The 14832-nt window shown below is 46.3% G+C and overlaps 1 protein-coding gene across 5 annotated transcripts in view; it reads left to right on the top strand.

Annotated features, from left to right (window-relative positions):
- Positions 1-596: 596 nt before the first annotated feature.
- Positions 597-14832, top strand: part of LANCL1 (LanC like glutathione S-transferase 1) — a 30373-nt gene continuing 16137 nt past the window's right edge. Inside the window, exons 1-4 of one of the 5 annotated variants that reach the window (XM_084819141.1) lie at positions 3623-3705; positions 4251-4353; positions 7217-7408; positions 9404-9521. In XM_084819141.1, coding sequence (XP_084675267.1) covers positions 7277-7408; positions 9404-9521 — 250 coding nt within the window. In that variant the 5' untranslated portion in view covers positions 3623-3705; positions 4251-4353; positions 7217-7276. Of the gene's footprint in view, positions 718-3622; positions 3706-3931; positions 4354-7216; positions 7409-9403; positions 9522-14832 lie in introns of those variants that run through there. The other 4 variants (XM_084819159.1, XM_084819165.1, XM_084819150.1 and 1 more) reach the window with 4 other exon arrangements.

Raw genomic sequence — 14832 nt, 5'->3', positions numbered from 1 at the left:
CAAACTGTCAGAAAAAACACCTCCCTTCACCCAGAAGGAGAAAGGAGGGCCTTTCTCTCGGGGCAGCAAAATACGTTTCTTACAGCATAGAAAGAAGCATCTCTTATCGGTTAGAGGGTACACAGTGTGAAGAGTGACTACTGTGCATTGTTGTGACTTCTGTTAGTAGCAAAAAGTGTGGCCTTCACTATATGTGAATACAGCTATGAGAACCAACTCTAAAATCATGAAAATTGCAACTGCTCTAGCAAAATAGTGTACTAATGCTGTTAATTACTGCATTAAATATTGCATATCTCTGGGTAAATTCACACCTGATTGCCTGCCATTCTTTTGAAACAAATCCAACACACCAAAGTGGCTTAGTGTGTCATGTGTGGGGTCAAAATTCTGACCACAATGGCTAGGAAACCACCCCAGCTAACCACCCCTCTGCAGTGGGGTTAAGGAGGCCCGGGATGGCTTACCGTGTCATGTAATGAGATCTCCATTGTTAAAAATGGCAGCTCCGCATGAAAATGTGGCAACCATAGAGCCAGCAGCCTAGAGCATCCGCCATCTCTGGCAATGCTCTAGGCAGCATGGCCGGACTCTATGGTTGCTGCCACATAACAACGATCGGAGCAGGTAGCGCAAACCATTTCCCAGTGTGACGGCTAGTGGGATAACTGGTGGTGGTGGTCGGTAGACGACATAGTAACCACGGAGCGGGGATGGGTAAGTAAACCACGGTGCACCGCATGGTTCCTGGTCATGTGATGGGTGTGCACGTTGTGGTTATTATTATTATTATTATTAAATTTATTAATCGCCCATCTGGCTGGTCACCCAGCCACTCTGGGCGATGTACAACATACAATAAAAACAGTTTAAAACAATAAAATTCTACAATAAAAACATTTTCTAAAATACCCTAATCCACCCCAAATGCCTGCCTTAACAACAGCGTTTTTAATGCATGACGGAAGTTCATTAAAGAGGGGACATGACGAAGTTCCCTAGGGAGGGAGTTCCACAGAGTGGGGGCGACCACAGAAAAGGCCCTCTCCCTCGTCCCCACCAGTCTAGCTGTCCTGGCTGATGGGACAGAGAGAAGGCCATCCGAGGCTGATCTTGTTAAGCGGCCTGTCTGGTGCTGCTGGAGGCGCTCCTTAAGATAGGCTGGGCCGTAACCATATAGGGTTTTAAAGGTCAAAACCAACACCTTGAATTTGGCCTGGAAAACAACTGGTAACCAGTGCAACTCCTTCAGCACTGGAGTGATGTGATCTCGCCGGCGGCTGCCTTTAATCAGCCTTACCCTCTCCACTCCATAGTTACCCTAACCACCCTTGCCCCTTTCGTGTGTAAATAGGGCCTATGTCTAACTAATAGTCACCATGCAGCAGTGAGCAAGTACACTGCCTCCCACACACTCGTTACTTCCACTTTCCTCAACAACTCAGGAATGCCCTTCCTGGATTTTTGTCATGATGTCTGAACCTGGAAACTCTGCGTTGTTTAGGGGTTAAACAACCCAGAGTTACCCCAACAACAAACCATGGGATAAAACTCTGGGTTGTCAGATTCTAACAACCCAGAGTGCCAGGTTCAGGCATCACAACAACAACCAAGGAACAGGGTGTTCTTTAGTTGTTTAGGAAAGCAGAAGCTGGTGATCAGATAGCAACTAGCACACTTGCTTGCTCCTGCATGTTCACAAACAACCCATGGTTTGTTTGATTGTGCGAACTGGATCATTAACTCCTAAGAAGCAGCACAGCCTCCCTCAAAGCATGGCTCCCCACAGGGGCAAATTTTGAGCTCACAGGATAGTGAGGTTGCACCACAATGGAAGCTAGCTAGATAGCCACAGTGGGTGCTTCACTAGGAGTCAAAGCTCTGGGTATACAAGGCAGTGAGGTGGTTTCCAGCCAAAGTGAGGGAAAGGAACTCTGGCCTTGGAAACATGGGTTAGGCATCAGAATAGAAGAGGAAGAGTGCTAGGAAGGATCACAAGGAACAGGCCAAAAAGCCAAACCATTTTGGAGCTGTACAACAGCAAGTCTGTCCATGTTGAGTCCCACGAATGAAGAACGCAGCTGAGTACCTGGGCTGAACTCAGGATAGTGTAGGACAAAGGGATCCATGGTTTGACTTTGGGGAGTGAAACGTATGAAAGGGAGTTTCCTTGCTACTTGATTCAATTAAAGTTAGCCGACTGAGCATTACAAAAGCCATGCCTCTGACAGACAGGAAAAATTACTTAGAACAAAAGAGGCATTCAATGGTGCTTTAACCTCCTGATCGATTTCAGGGTGAGAATGTTTCAGAACTGGAGCATGTTTCACGCTCTAGATTTTGGCTCTAGATCTGCCAAAGTAAAGGTACACTTGTGGGTTGACTGGCTGGGGTGGTGACTTAAGTCAAGAAGGCATTTGCTCTCCAGCACCTACACACACACACTCCCAACCTCCCTGTGTTGACTAGACAAGCGTGCAGAGGGTGCTATAGCAGTTACATAGCTCCACACAATGGGGAACGCTGTTAAGGCAGGAATCCTGGTTGCATGGAGTGCTGTAAGTGCACACGCCCTTGCAGACCTTCCCTTTCAACATGTGGCTGTTGGGAGTGGAGAGGGTCCAGCCAGAGTATGCATCCCTGGCTCTATCCATACTTATAGTTACCTCCTCTTTGGCAAATGCCTGAAGAGGGCTTTAGTGACTGGCCCAAGGTCATCCAGTGAGCTTCATGGCCGAGTGGGGATGTGGACCCAGGTCTTCCTGGTCCTAAGCCAACATTCTAACCCCTAACCCACCTTCCCCCAACCGGCTGCCCTCCAGATGTTTTGGGCTAAAACTCCCAGCATTCCTGACCATTAGCCATGCTGGTTGGGAATGATGGGAGCTGCAGTCCAACACATCTAGACAGCACCAGTTGAGGAAGGCCACACTATACCATGTGGAATGTGCACACTACATCATCATCATTATTGACATCCTCAGATTGTCCACTAAAGGCAAAATGTTTTATAAAGAGGAGTAGGCTCCTTTATAACACACTTTTCCTTCAAAGGTCTCAAAGTTGCATTCACGGTTCTCTCCCTCGTTTTATCCTCACGTGAGGTAGGTTTTTGGCTGAGAGATAGTCACTGGCCCAAAGTCTCTGAGGCTGCAATTCTTTACTCACTTACTTCGGAGAAAGCCTCAGTGGGACTTACTTCTGAGTAGACATGTATAGGATTGCGCTGTTAGTCAGCTTAATGAGTGGGAATTTGAACCTGGGTCTCCCCAGGCCTAATCGTACATTCTAACAACTACAGCATACGAGATTACAGGTAAACCTGCAGTTTAGATAAACTGCCTTAAAATACTGTTATCTTATTTTATTAAAAATATGTAAATAACGTTAGCGCTTGCATTTCAAGTTTTACAATCCAATTGTTAATAAGATAACAAGTAATAACAATAATAATGGTTATCCATCAACCGGCGTGATGCTTTAAAGAAGGAGGAGGACAACAACAAAAAGAAAGGCTTGTTCCTAGCCCCAGGGACCTTACATAATCTAGACTTCGACTGTGAGGAGGAAACGTTTGCAAGGGAGGAAAAGGGGTAGTGGAGGGCGGGGAAAGAACGTCAACAGAGGAAGAATGTGCTTTCTCCGTAGTTCAGGTCGCAATGCGCCCCGCTGAATTTACTGGGATTCATTTCTGCACAGACGCGGGTAGGGTCAGGCTGCGCGTTTCAGCAGGGGGCGAGCGCTTACTCCCGAGGAGACGGCGGAAGAGACGGAGCAAGGCCAGCCGCCCTGAACAACCCAGCCCTGCAGCCCCGCCGCCCGCGCGCTGCCGAGTTTAGGCCGCGGCTGCCGCTTTAAGGAGCCGAGACGCGCGGCCCGCCGGAGCCACGATTGGGCTGCGTCGGCAGGAAGGGGAAGGCGGGCCGCTCTCGCTGCTCGTTGGCCCTCGTCGCAGGGCGAGCGGGCCGCGGGGTGGTGGCCGGCGCGGCACGCGGCCGCCGCCTTCTTCCCTCGGTGCTGCGGCTGCAGGCCGGGCGGAGTCTCCCGGTCGGGCTATTCCCAACACGCTCACCGCCTCTGGGCCCCGGCAAGGCGCACAGCACGCGGCCGCTCGTGGTGCAGCGTGCGCGCCGCGGCCTGCGTGCGATGTAGATTTGATAGCTAGTGGGCTGTGAGCGGCGGGAGGATCGTACATTCGTCCGTGTCTCCGCAGCAGATTCCCCGGATCACAGGCTTCCTTTTCTCGGCAGGTTCGGGTGGTTCGTTGCCATAATGGCCCAGAGGGCCTTCCCGAATCCTTTTGCAGACTATGACAAGTCCTTGGCCACGGGATACTTTGACTCTTCAGGGAGGGTGAGTTCTGGTGCTGCTTTTCAACTCCCCCCTCCCCTTTTAACAGCAACGTGCGGTTTCTTTAGGAGAAAGCGATGTGGAAGAACGTGTGGTGGCTTTTCTTGTTCATATTGCCTGGCGGGGGTGAACTGTGAAATCGTAACAGGCTTCAACTTGCAGCGCTTACGTTCAGCATTATTAATAATTGGCTGGCTGTCATCCCATTTTTGAAGCCTTTTATACAACTTTGGACTTTTTGCTGACTTTATGTTGAATTTGAAGAGATACCACAGGTGGACATGTTGAGATGTCCACCTCAACATACCCGCCCACCTCAGCTAGGGACATCTGCCCTTCCTGCTCGTTGTCTTCAATACAGTCACAGGGAGCTTAACTACAAATGGGAGCCCATTAGCCTACCTTCCAGAGCTATTTGTACACCAGCATCACTTAGCTCCCATTGATATGGTGTCGGCGCTACTCACGCCATGTACAGATTCCCCAGTGAGGGAGAAAAATGTAAACACTGTTAGGAACTGGCGGGCAAGACTTTTCAAATTGTTATGAGACTCCAAGCATTAAGATAGTAGCTCCTTCAGATACATGGATTAAGCTCAAAGACCAATTTGGCTAATGAAGCTAAATCTCAGCCTCAGCTGCTAGATCAGAGAAATGTAATTCCATGGTGTGCTTTAATGGTTCCAGGCGGGTGGGGATCAATAGAGAAGCAAAGAGCTCATGAAAAAGATGGGTTTGCCCACTGAGTTCCAACGTTGATAGGCAATACCAGTGGGTGGGCATAGGAGCTACTGACTTGTTATTTTGTATTGACTGGGAGTGGTAGCTTGGAACTCTTCCTTCTGCCTTCAGCTCCCTGTGACTATATGGAAGAAATAGACACACACACACACACACACACACGGTAGAGTGTTCATGGGAAACTTTCAGTTCCGCAGTGAGGTGCCCAAAGCCCCTTGGAAGGAGGCTCACTTGAGTATATGGGCTATGCATCTCAGACGTTTATGCATCTCAGATTATAAATTTGATTTGTGTTTTACGGTAGTTGCTGAAAAGCTAAGATAAAAATAACTCACATCTTTGGAGAGAGGTGTGGCATGAGAACATGCCCAAGAAAGCTAGGAACCCCTGAACTGTCAGTGCCTTTCAGCAAGATGCTCAGTATCATCACTTCATCTTTTCTACAGATGATCTACATTTTCACAGTAGGATTTTTGGCTAGGGTAGCGAATGCTCATAACATCACTGGGGGAAAATGTGCTGTGCAGACTCTGTAAGATACCCACACATTTGAGCATGAAGAGAATCATATGCCCTTTGACAGTATTGCATTTGCTCTGTTCAGGATGGCTCTTGTTTTTGATTTCACAGATCTCAAAATTATAGAGAAATGTGAGCACATGTTGTTGTTAGAATGGTGGCCCAGGATCCAGTAGTCTACAGTTTACCATATAAAAGCACAGTCCTATGTATGTTTAGACAGAAAAAAGTCCTTCAACTCCTAGCATGTCCCAGCCAGCATGGTTGGAGCATGCTGGGAGTTGTAGGACCTTTTTCTGTCTAAACATATGTAGAATTGAGCCGTTAAGGTCATTGCAGATTTAGGTAATGCAAAAGAAACATTTGTTTATAGACAGTTTATTTTTGTGGGCCAGAAATGAATTTGAAATCCATGCTAGCTGAGCTTAAGGCTCCTTACAGAATGAGTGCATCTGATCCACCACAAAAGGCCCATTCAAACACACACACACTGCACACTTTCTCCCATGCTAGTAGCATCTCCTGATAGGTTGCTTAGGCTGCTCAGTGCTCACATCACAAAGCTGTGTGCTCTCAGGGCCAGCTAAGCTGATAGAACTCTCCACAGATCTTTGGAAGGACTGGCTCAGGTCTCTAGCTGGCAAAAGCTACAATGGTCCTTCCCATCTGCAAATTTCTTATCAGCATATGTAACTGACACCACTTTACTTTCACTTTGGCAACAATATGCAATCTTGCTCAGCAGGATGCAGAACCACTTTCAGTGGGGTACAGCCAAGAGGATGACTCCATTGAGACGGAATGGTCTGAAGGAGTCTTACCACTGCCTGCAAATTCATTTATTTCCCACTGCTCAACTTCATTGTCAGACTTCTTATTTATTTTTTGTAAAGCAATTTAAAGGTGTCTATAGGGGAATAAACAAAATGTTATGGTTCAAGTAATAAACTCCTGCGGCTTGACAAAACTACAGCAAAAATCTCTTGATTAATGCTTGCCCTATTCAAAGGTAAAATAAAATCGTTACCTAGCACATTCTCAGACAGTATGATTAAAAGCAGATGAACTGAGTGTAGGAGATCAAAAACTGGAATATCAATGATAGGGCTACAGAAACAATAATACTCTCAATTTGAAAACTCATTCCCCCACCACTTTACGCACTGCTCCCAGAAACACATAAAGTCGTCCACTAATATAGTTGGGTTCCCTTGCACATTTATGTAGCACATAAGGGCCAAACTAGATGTGATGGGGACAGCCATGTTTCTTCACATGTCTGCCCAAATAAAGGAGGGATGTGTCTCAAAGTATGTGTGGTGGGGAAAAGTGAAACCCCTCCCCCACCCTGGTCTTACCTCCCCATGCTTCATCAGGCACTTCTCTCAGGTCAGTTCCAATGCCAGAAGCAAACCAAGCTGTGAGGGAAAAGTGTTACAAACAAAGTGGAGGAAGGTTCAGTGCCCCTCTCTCACTTGTAAAAAGTAGACCCCCCCCCGCAAGCTTTATACATTGTACAAGGCAAAAAAGGGGAGTAAACAAAAGTAGCTGCCCCATCATATCTCATTCAGTCCTGAGCAACTAATCTTCCAAAGGTTTATTTCAGCATTAACTTTAGCAGCGTGGAAGCTGCTGCACCTCAGTAACATCAGAAGCCCAAAGCTACATGGGGGGGGGGGGCATGGCTCCTTCGCAAGTCAGTCTCGCCTCTCCTGAATCTTGGAAGATCCCCAGCGTTGCGGAGCACTGCAGCACAGGAAGGAGCAGTGCTGCAGCAGCGACTCCGGTGCCACGAAAGGTAATGCTGAAAGAGACCCCCAAAGTTTGGCTGGTGCTTGTGTGTTATGTAACTGTGCAAGTATGCGCTGCCACATGGATACATTGCCATGGGGGCAACTGCAGAGGGTGTGGCAAGCATGTTGCCCCAGATGTGTGTAGAAGGCAAACAGGGCCAAACTGTATGTTATGTTAAATGCTTTAACACATGTATTGAATGTATTGTGGTCTAACTGTTGGAAAATTAAGTGCTTTACCTTATGGTGTTAGTCACCTTGGGCTTTTTGAGGAAAGACACAGATTGGGCCTGTGGCGTGTGGGGGAGGAGAGAGACAGGCAGGCAGGCAGACAAGGTTTTAACCCTTTCCTGCTCCTGATAGAAATCGTGCTTTGCCACAGCAACAATTTGTCTCAGCCAATTTGTCTCCATTGGCACCAGTGGGCCCTTCCTTCCCTAGGCAAATTTCAGATGTGGCTGGGAACAGGTTGCAGGGGGTGCTGTTTGTTGGTACCACAGCAATTAAGGTAAGGGATGAAAAACCCTCCCCGAACACCATAGTCCTGCTTTAACACATTTCCCATGACATGTGTTATGGCCCTGAGTTTGGCCCTGAGTTTAAAAGATGACACGATCCTGGGGATAGAGCTCAGATGAAGAATCAAATTGTTTGGCATGCAAATCAGTATCTTGGCTTCAGCTTCCACCTGTAAAACTGAAATAGTTAGGCTCTTTCCCAAAGATGTGGTTGGAAGAATTAAATGTGAGTTGTAGAGCTCTTTTCATGTTAAGGTGTTTGTACGTGATTGGTTTTTAGCTTAACTTCTTCTGTCTCTTCTCCCTGCCTTCTGTTGAAGGGTGAAAATATGTGGTGCCTGGCCCATGCAAATATTATCTATGTTAACTCCTGGCCTCCCTCTCCATATCAGTTGTGTTCATCACATTAAAACAGGGATGGGGAAGGGAATCCTCACTGTTATCCCTGAGATAATATCAGGGACTCTCCTTACTTAGCACTCTGTTCCTCCTCCCAATGGGGAAGGTGCAGGGTGGAAGGACTCCACTCAGCGCCTTGGCCAGGGAGGTTTTGGTGTGCTTGGGCTTTCTCTGATTGTAAGAACCCCTGACCTATCACCACCTTTCACAAACACTTTCCTGTTAAGTGCACTTCTCCAGCAAGATTCCTGGGTGCCTCTTCTCTCTTCCAGTGTATGCAGGAAGTTCCCCTTTCTCCAAAGCCCTGTAGTGTAATAATCTCTTTCCAGAACCCTGAGTTTCAGCACGATTTTACATAGCAGCACAGACATGCCAGTGGTTGCCCCAGTAAAAATTTAAAATGTAGTGGGGAGAAACATGTCCCAAAATATTGCCCTTGCGTAATTGCCCTTGGCACGTGCTTGACAGCATTTGGAGATGTACAACTCCCCTTCAAGCTTTTCATGTTTAGCACAGCAAATGCTGGTGTACCCCACAATGCGGCTTATGCTGCAGTAGATTTGTGGTGAGTCAGCGCAGACTGTCAAGTGGTGTTGTAATGTGCTGTTTCCATTCTTTTTGTCAAATTTCAGCCAAGTAGCAGAATCTACTGTTGAAAATTTGAGTGGCCTCCAAGGTCCCCTCAGGGGAAAGTACAGCAGCGCTGTAGCCTAGAGGTAATAAAGGCATGGATAACCACAGTACCATTGAGTAAGGGAATACAGCTTTAAATATTTAAGAGTGGGTTCTTAGTCACTGTTACTTGGAAAAAAGTTTCACTGAAATCAGAGGAGCTTTCTCACCAAGTAAATGAGTTTAGGTTTGGGATGATCACAAGTAGTAATTTCTCTCTTTCTCTCCTTTAAATTGTTGCTGCAGGGTAATTAATTGTTTGTATTCTTGAGATACCTGAAAGAGATCCACCTCTCTTCTAAAAGTGCTGAGCACTTTAAAGCGGTTTGTCTGCCATGCTCTTCCACCACAACTTGTTAAGCCACAGTGAGTCTGCTGAGACATAACACTTGTTTCTGTTCACACCCACAGCTGACTCCTGAGTTCACTCAGCACCTGAACAATAAGATCAGGGAGCTTCTCCAACAGGTGGAAAGGGGACTGAAATCTGCAGACCCACGGGATTGCACTGGTTACACAGGCTGGGCAGGTAGGATGGTGTATGTGCAAAGATGTGTGAATTAAATGCCTATGTTGTTCAGAGAGAGCGTATGTGTTTTAGGCTACAAAGACCTAGAGAATGGCTGGAGGTTATGTGATCTTATTATACTGCAAACATTGAACAGGTCTTGGTGAGGTCAGTGCTTGAACAGGCAAAGGCTGTGGAAAACCCATATATTTTATGGAGAGAGCAATCCTATGGTCCCTGGTCGAGTGTCCCAGGGACGATAGGATGGCTTGCAAAAGCCCTTCAGAGGTCAGAGACAGTACTCTGACTCTGGAAGGGGGAGTTGGAGACCTGACCCCTGACCACTTGCAGCCAGTATGGAGAGAACTGCAAAGGCTGTCTCTCTGAGGTCAGAAAATCAGTCTTGGAGAGAGGGAAAGGGGGGCATTCCAGTGGGTGGAGAGGGGAGGAGACTGGAGAGGCCAGGATAGGATTTATCCTGAGCTTCCTCAAGCCTCCTTCTGTCCCCCTCCAAAGCATCCTCGCTAGATGGGCTGAAAACCCTGTCGAGGAAAAGTATAGGAGACTGGAGGACAGAGAGGCAAAGATCGCCTTCGCTGCTCCTCCCACCTCACTGGCATTAGCCTGGCAGGGCATAGGAATCTCAGAAGCCTCCGAGTTCGGGGGCTTCTGAGCAGTGAGGCTGCAGTCCATAGCACTGTGCCCTAGGGGATTTACTGCCTGCCCTTCAGCGGGTTTCCAGGGCAGGTAAGCCACACTGAATGTCTAGAAAGTACAGTGGGATGCACTTGTAATTATTTGAAGGAAAATCTTTTTATCATTTTACTGATGTTTGGTGCAAAAATAGTTTGGTGCAAAAGCTTTGTCAGAAAGTGGTATGCATGCAGGCGGCAGCTGCAGCTAACACAGATTTTTCTCCCGTTACCCTTGCATCCTCCTATCTTGCCTCCCTCTGTTGCTTCCCCTTGTATCTAAATTTAGACTGTAAGATCCTCAGGAGATGGACCAGTGCTCTTGTTTGCCTATAACGCACCATGCACATTGATGGTTCTGCATAAATTAATAAATAATAATAGTAATCTAATGTGATGCTGATGGAGGCCTGCTAGAATACTGCTGCACTATTAGTTGTACTTAAGAGAAATCAAACAGTTATTTTAAACCCAGTTTATGATCCAGACGTGGTACTGGGCTTTTGCTTGGGGTGAGTAACAGCTGCCCTCCAGAAAACAGATTGCTTGCTGCTTTAAAGCAGGAGTGGGCTTCAGTTATGTGGTCTACTTTAAAAATAAAAACTAGAATTCTTATGATCTACGGACATGTTTATAAACAAGAATGTATATTCAGGATATCTTAGTGATTAAAGCATAATGAATCTGTTACCTGCTCCTTTCGCTAGCGAATTGAAGAAATGTGTTGCTGGATCAGATCAAGGTCCAGCTACTCCAGAATTCTTTGCAAGAACCCCAACAGCCAGTGGGCATTCAGCAGTCCACTGGAAATTGTCCCGTGATCAAGCTTCTGCTACTATTACTAAATGGGAGAGTGCAGACAAGGGGGTGTGACTTATTGGTGACTGATCTAGGAACCCAGGCCCAGGAGCAGGGCTACATTGGATCACAGGGGAATCCCAAAAGGACTGGTATTTAAGCTGAGATATTTGTAGCAAATGTTGATACTTGGCAGAATACAGAATGCTTTACAATTCTTCAAGTGCTACAAAAGTGGTAAATAACGCCAGTTCTTAAACTGCCTAGTGGTATTCTAGCATATTCGGTGAGGGTTGTCACTCATTTTGCTGGCTTCTTGATGAGTCAGTGGGTTGCCAAGTATGGTGGCTTCTCATGTAGCTAAAGGAACATTAGAACTGTTCCACGGGTACGGAGTTGCGGTGCAGTTCAGAGCCTCTTACTGTTGAGTGGAACGTAGCTGGTGAGGCTGTGAGAAACGGCATGCGTGACAATTCCTGAAGCAGCATGCATCACTTTTCCTCTCTTAACAGCTTAGGTTCTATAATAGATTCTCCCCCCGCCCTCCCGCCACCCATACCCAAAAAGCGTGCTGTGGGTTAGAGCAGAACTGACTGTTCCCAGAAGATAGGCCAGTTGCCACTTGGCGGGCAAGTTGATGGCCATCCCAAGAGGCACTCCATTCCTGGTTGTGTTTCCCTTCCCTTTGTGCTTTTTGTAGAAGAGAGGAATGCAAATCTAGCCAATGGATGGTGAGTCACCTGCCTGGGGGTGGGATGGGGGATAAAAGAGACAAGAAATTGTTACACTCATTCTTAGCTTGCTTCCAGTGGTTGTACACACGTAACCAGAATTAGAGGAGAATGGAGAACTAGCTGATGGAAAAATAACAGGGGAAGGGCAGGGCAGGAGGGGGCAACCCTAAGAGTCCCTGACTCTTAGCTGCTTTCTGTGACCCTCCCCACCACTGCTTCTTCATGCTGCCCTATTACTCAGGGACCAAAAAATCTGAAGCCAAGTCAGGTTGGTGGTGGAGAGAAATTGTATTTCTGCACCAGGTTCCCAAATTCCAGAGGCTGATCCAGTGTTAATGACTTAAGCATGCACCTTTGCTTCCTTCACTCTTGTTACCTTTACTGCTTTACCTAAATGCTTGTTCCAGTGTCAACCTGTTGGATAGCTACAAACTTCTTCAAAGTGCTTAATACCTCGGCTATTGGGCAGTATAGAAATGAAAGAAATAATAATAAGAACAGGATCATCTGTGTTGTGGCACCTTGTTTGTCAGGCTCTCTCCCCATATCCATTCAACCAGTACCTTGTCAGATGGCTTTGAGGCACAAGGTTAAAATAGAGTTATATATTACCTGGGCTTGTGGGGCTATCTTAAGTGGGGCTGTCTTAAGTAACGGCAACCAGTGCTAGGAATGGTAAAAACATTCCATCAGCAAGACATTCCATCAGCAATCAGGGCAGTTAACAGAAAATAATTTCTGTTCACTGGCCCAATTGCTGATGGAATGTCATACGTTTTTGCAACTGTTCGTATTGGTCGCCGTTATGTGTAATAATTGAGAACTTTGGCTATTGGGCAGTATAAAAATGAAATAAAGAACCAAAAAATAAAATATTGTCTTAGATGTTGTAAGCTGCATAGAGAACCGAGGTTGAAAGGCGAGCTGTCTGTATTTTTAAGAGATAAAAGCTTAGTAGGCAGAGCAGCTGCTTTGTTAGCAGAAGGTCCCAGCTTCAATACCTGGTATCTCCAGTTAAAACATCTCAGGAAGCAGGGCTGAGAGACTCCTCTACCTGGGCCCTTGAAGGGCAACTGCCAGTCAGCACAGTAATAATGGGGGCGAGATGAGCCAACAGTCTGGCTCGGTATGAGCATCACATGTTCATTGCTAAAGATGCCTGCACAAATCACTTAGGTGGTCTCTTTTGGGGAGCAGGCAATATTTTTCAGGGCACAAATGCATGCAATCCAAGAAGGATGCCCTAGGATATCTTGTCATGTTGCAGAGAATGCTAAGGTACGATTCTTACGTCCTGTGACTAGAATTTACACCAGTGCCCTCTACAATTTTCACAAGGGATTCTTGGGCATACCTTTTGGCTCGGGCAGTGGAGCTCCTTAAGTGTCTTGGTTTGGCCTTGCTGTTATGAATATGCATTCATATCAAGGTGCAAGGACAGCATATGAATTAGGGCTATCACTTGATTAAAGGAATCCTAGGCAATCATTCAATTAAATCTGCATAAATTGGCATTATGAATAAGCCAGTCATTCTGGAAAAAAAGGCATTTGTTAGTACTTATACTGAAAATCATTTTTAGAAACGTCTGCCCAAATAATTAGGTAGGGACACCTCTTTTAATCAGTCAAAAAGTTCTTAATCAGTTCATCTAACTGATTGGCCAACATTTTCAGCCTAAAATAAATTGTACAAGTTTATGCAAAGTAAGAAAACCTACATTTGTGCATTTTTATAGCTTATTTTGAAGGCAGAATTTGAGTTTCTTCAATACAGAATGTAGAATAGGGGTCATATTTTTACTGCAGAGTATAAAGAGGTTGCTTAATATACTTTCTATAGGCATCAGTTGTAATGTGTGTGGGAAATGGTTTGGCCACCAGAGAGGCAGATTCAACCTCAACCCATCTGTATTAGGTAGAAAAGTGCCTCAATGCTTCTTGTTCTTCATATTCTCCTTGTGGGTTCTGATCTTTACAAGCTTGTCTAACATGATTGGAATTGAGAATGAGTCTCTGAAGGATTTCGTCTGGGTCACAGCCAGAGAAATGGAATGTGTTGCTATTACAGTTGCTTGCCTGCTTTCCCCCCACTCCCATCTCCCCTCAGATCCTAGCTTTGTTAATTTATTCAGAGTGGTTTCAGGTTAGGAGGAAGTAATTGGGCCAAGCCAACAGTGTTCCACCTTAATTGCTTCTGTAGGAAAGGTTTGTGGAGTATATCCTCATGTAGATAATCTGCTGGCAATCTGAAATCAGTTGTTACTCGTGTGGCAGCTAATAAGAGGAAGGAACGGCCACCGCTTTCTCTCTCTTGATGCCTCCTCTGGAAAGGCTGATGTATGGTAGCAATGTTTTGTCATATGTTGGTGTTGGGTTTTAGAGCTTGCTTTCCTCTGGCCTACTCTTTCCTTGTCGTTTTGCTGTGTGCCAGGCACCTATTTCCTCACCCACTCCCTCCCATAACCGCAGAAGATTTGTGTGACCATCCTTTGAGAGGAAGAATATTCCTCATCAGCTTCAAGGATCTCTCCCATCCTCCGATGACAGAAGCACAAAGCAGGAGGTATTCCTCCCCATCTACCTGGGCCTGGAGTCCCATTGTATCCTGCGTATTGGGAAGGTGCTGTTCCTTCCTCCACTTAGCAGGTCTTGATGAGACTCATGATGGGACCACCATGCATAACCTAGCCGGTGATAGGGGTCTTGGCTTTCTAGCTACTGAGCCTGTGAGTTCCCCTCAGCCCCTTAACAGGCAAAGTGGGAAGCTGTGCTGTTACAGAAAGTTGAGGAATCGGTTTTGCTCCCATGTGTAAGAGCCTGGCTTACACATGACACTCACCGCTTGAAGGCTCTGCCTGTGAAGAATTTTTCACAGGAAGCTGAGACAGAACCCCCTTCTCTCTCTTCTTAGGGGCTTAGAGAAATCAGGAGGGAAAAAAAACAGGGAAAGTTAGCACAATAGAGGGGAGGTAAGGGCACATAAAGAACAGATGAAGAAAGGAAGTGAGTGGCTTCTCCTTGAGTGCATGTACAGTTTCTCCTAAACCCTGAACTGCAGGATACTGGAGCCCCAAAAGAACATCTTGTCCGCTTGCATCTTGCCTTG

This window comes from Heloderma suspectum, chromosome 1, assembly GCF_057233095.1.
Source record: "Heloderma suspectum isolate Gila_16-S chromosome 1, 16-S_ref, whole genome shotgun sequence".
NCBI classification, from domain to species: Eukaryota; Metazoa; Chordata; class Lepidosauria; order Squamata; family Helodermatidae; genus Heloderma; species Heloderma suspectum.
This window is presented reverse-complemented; position numbering and strand designations above follow the sequence as displayed.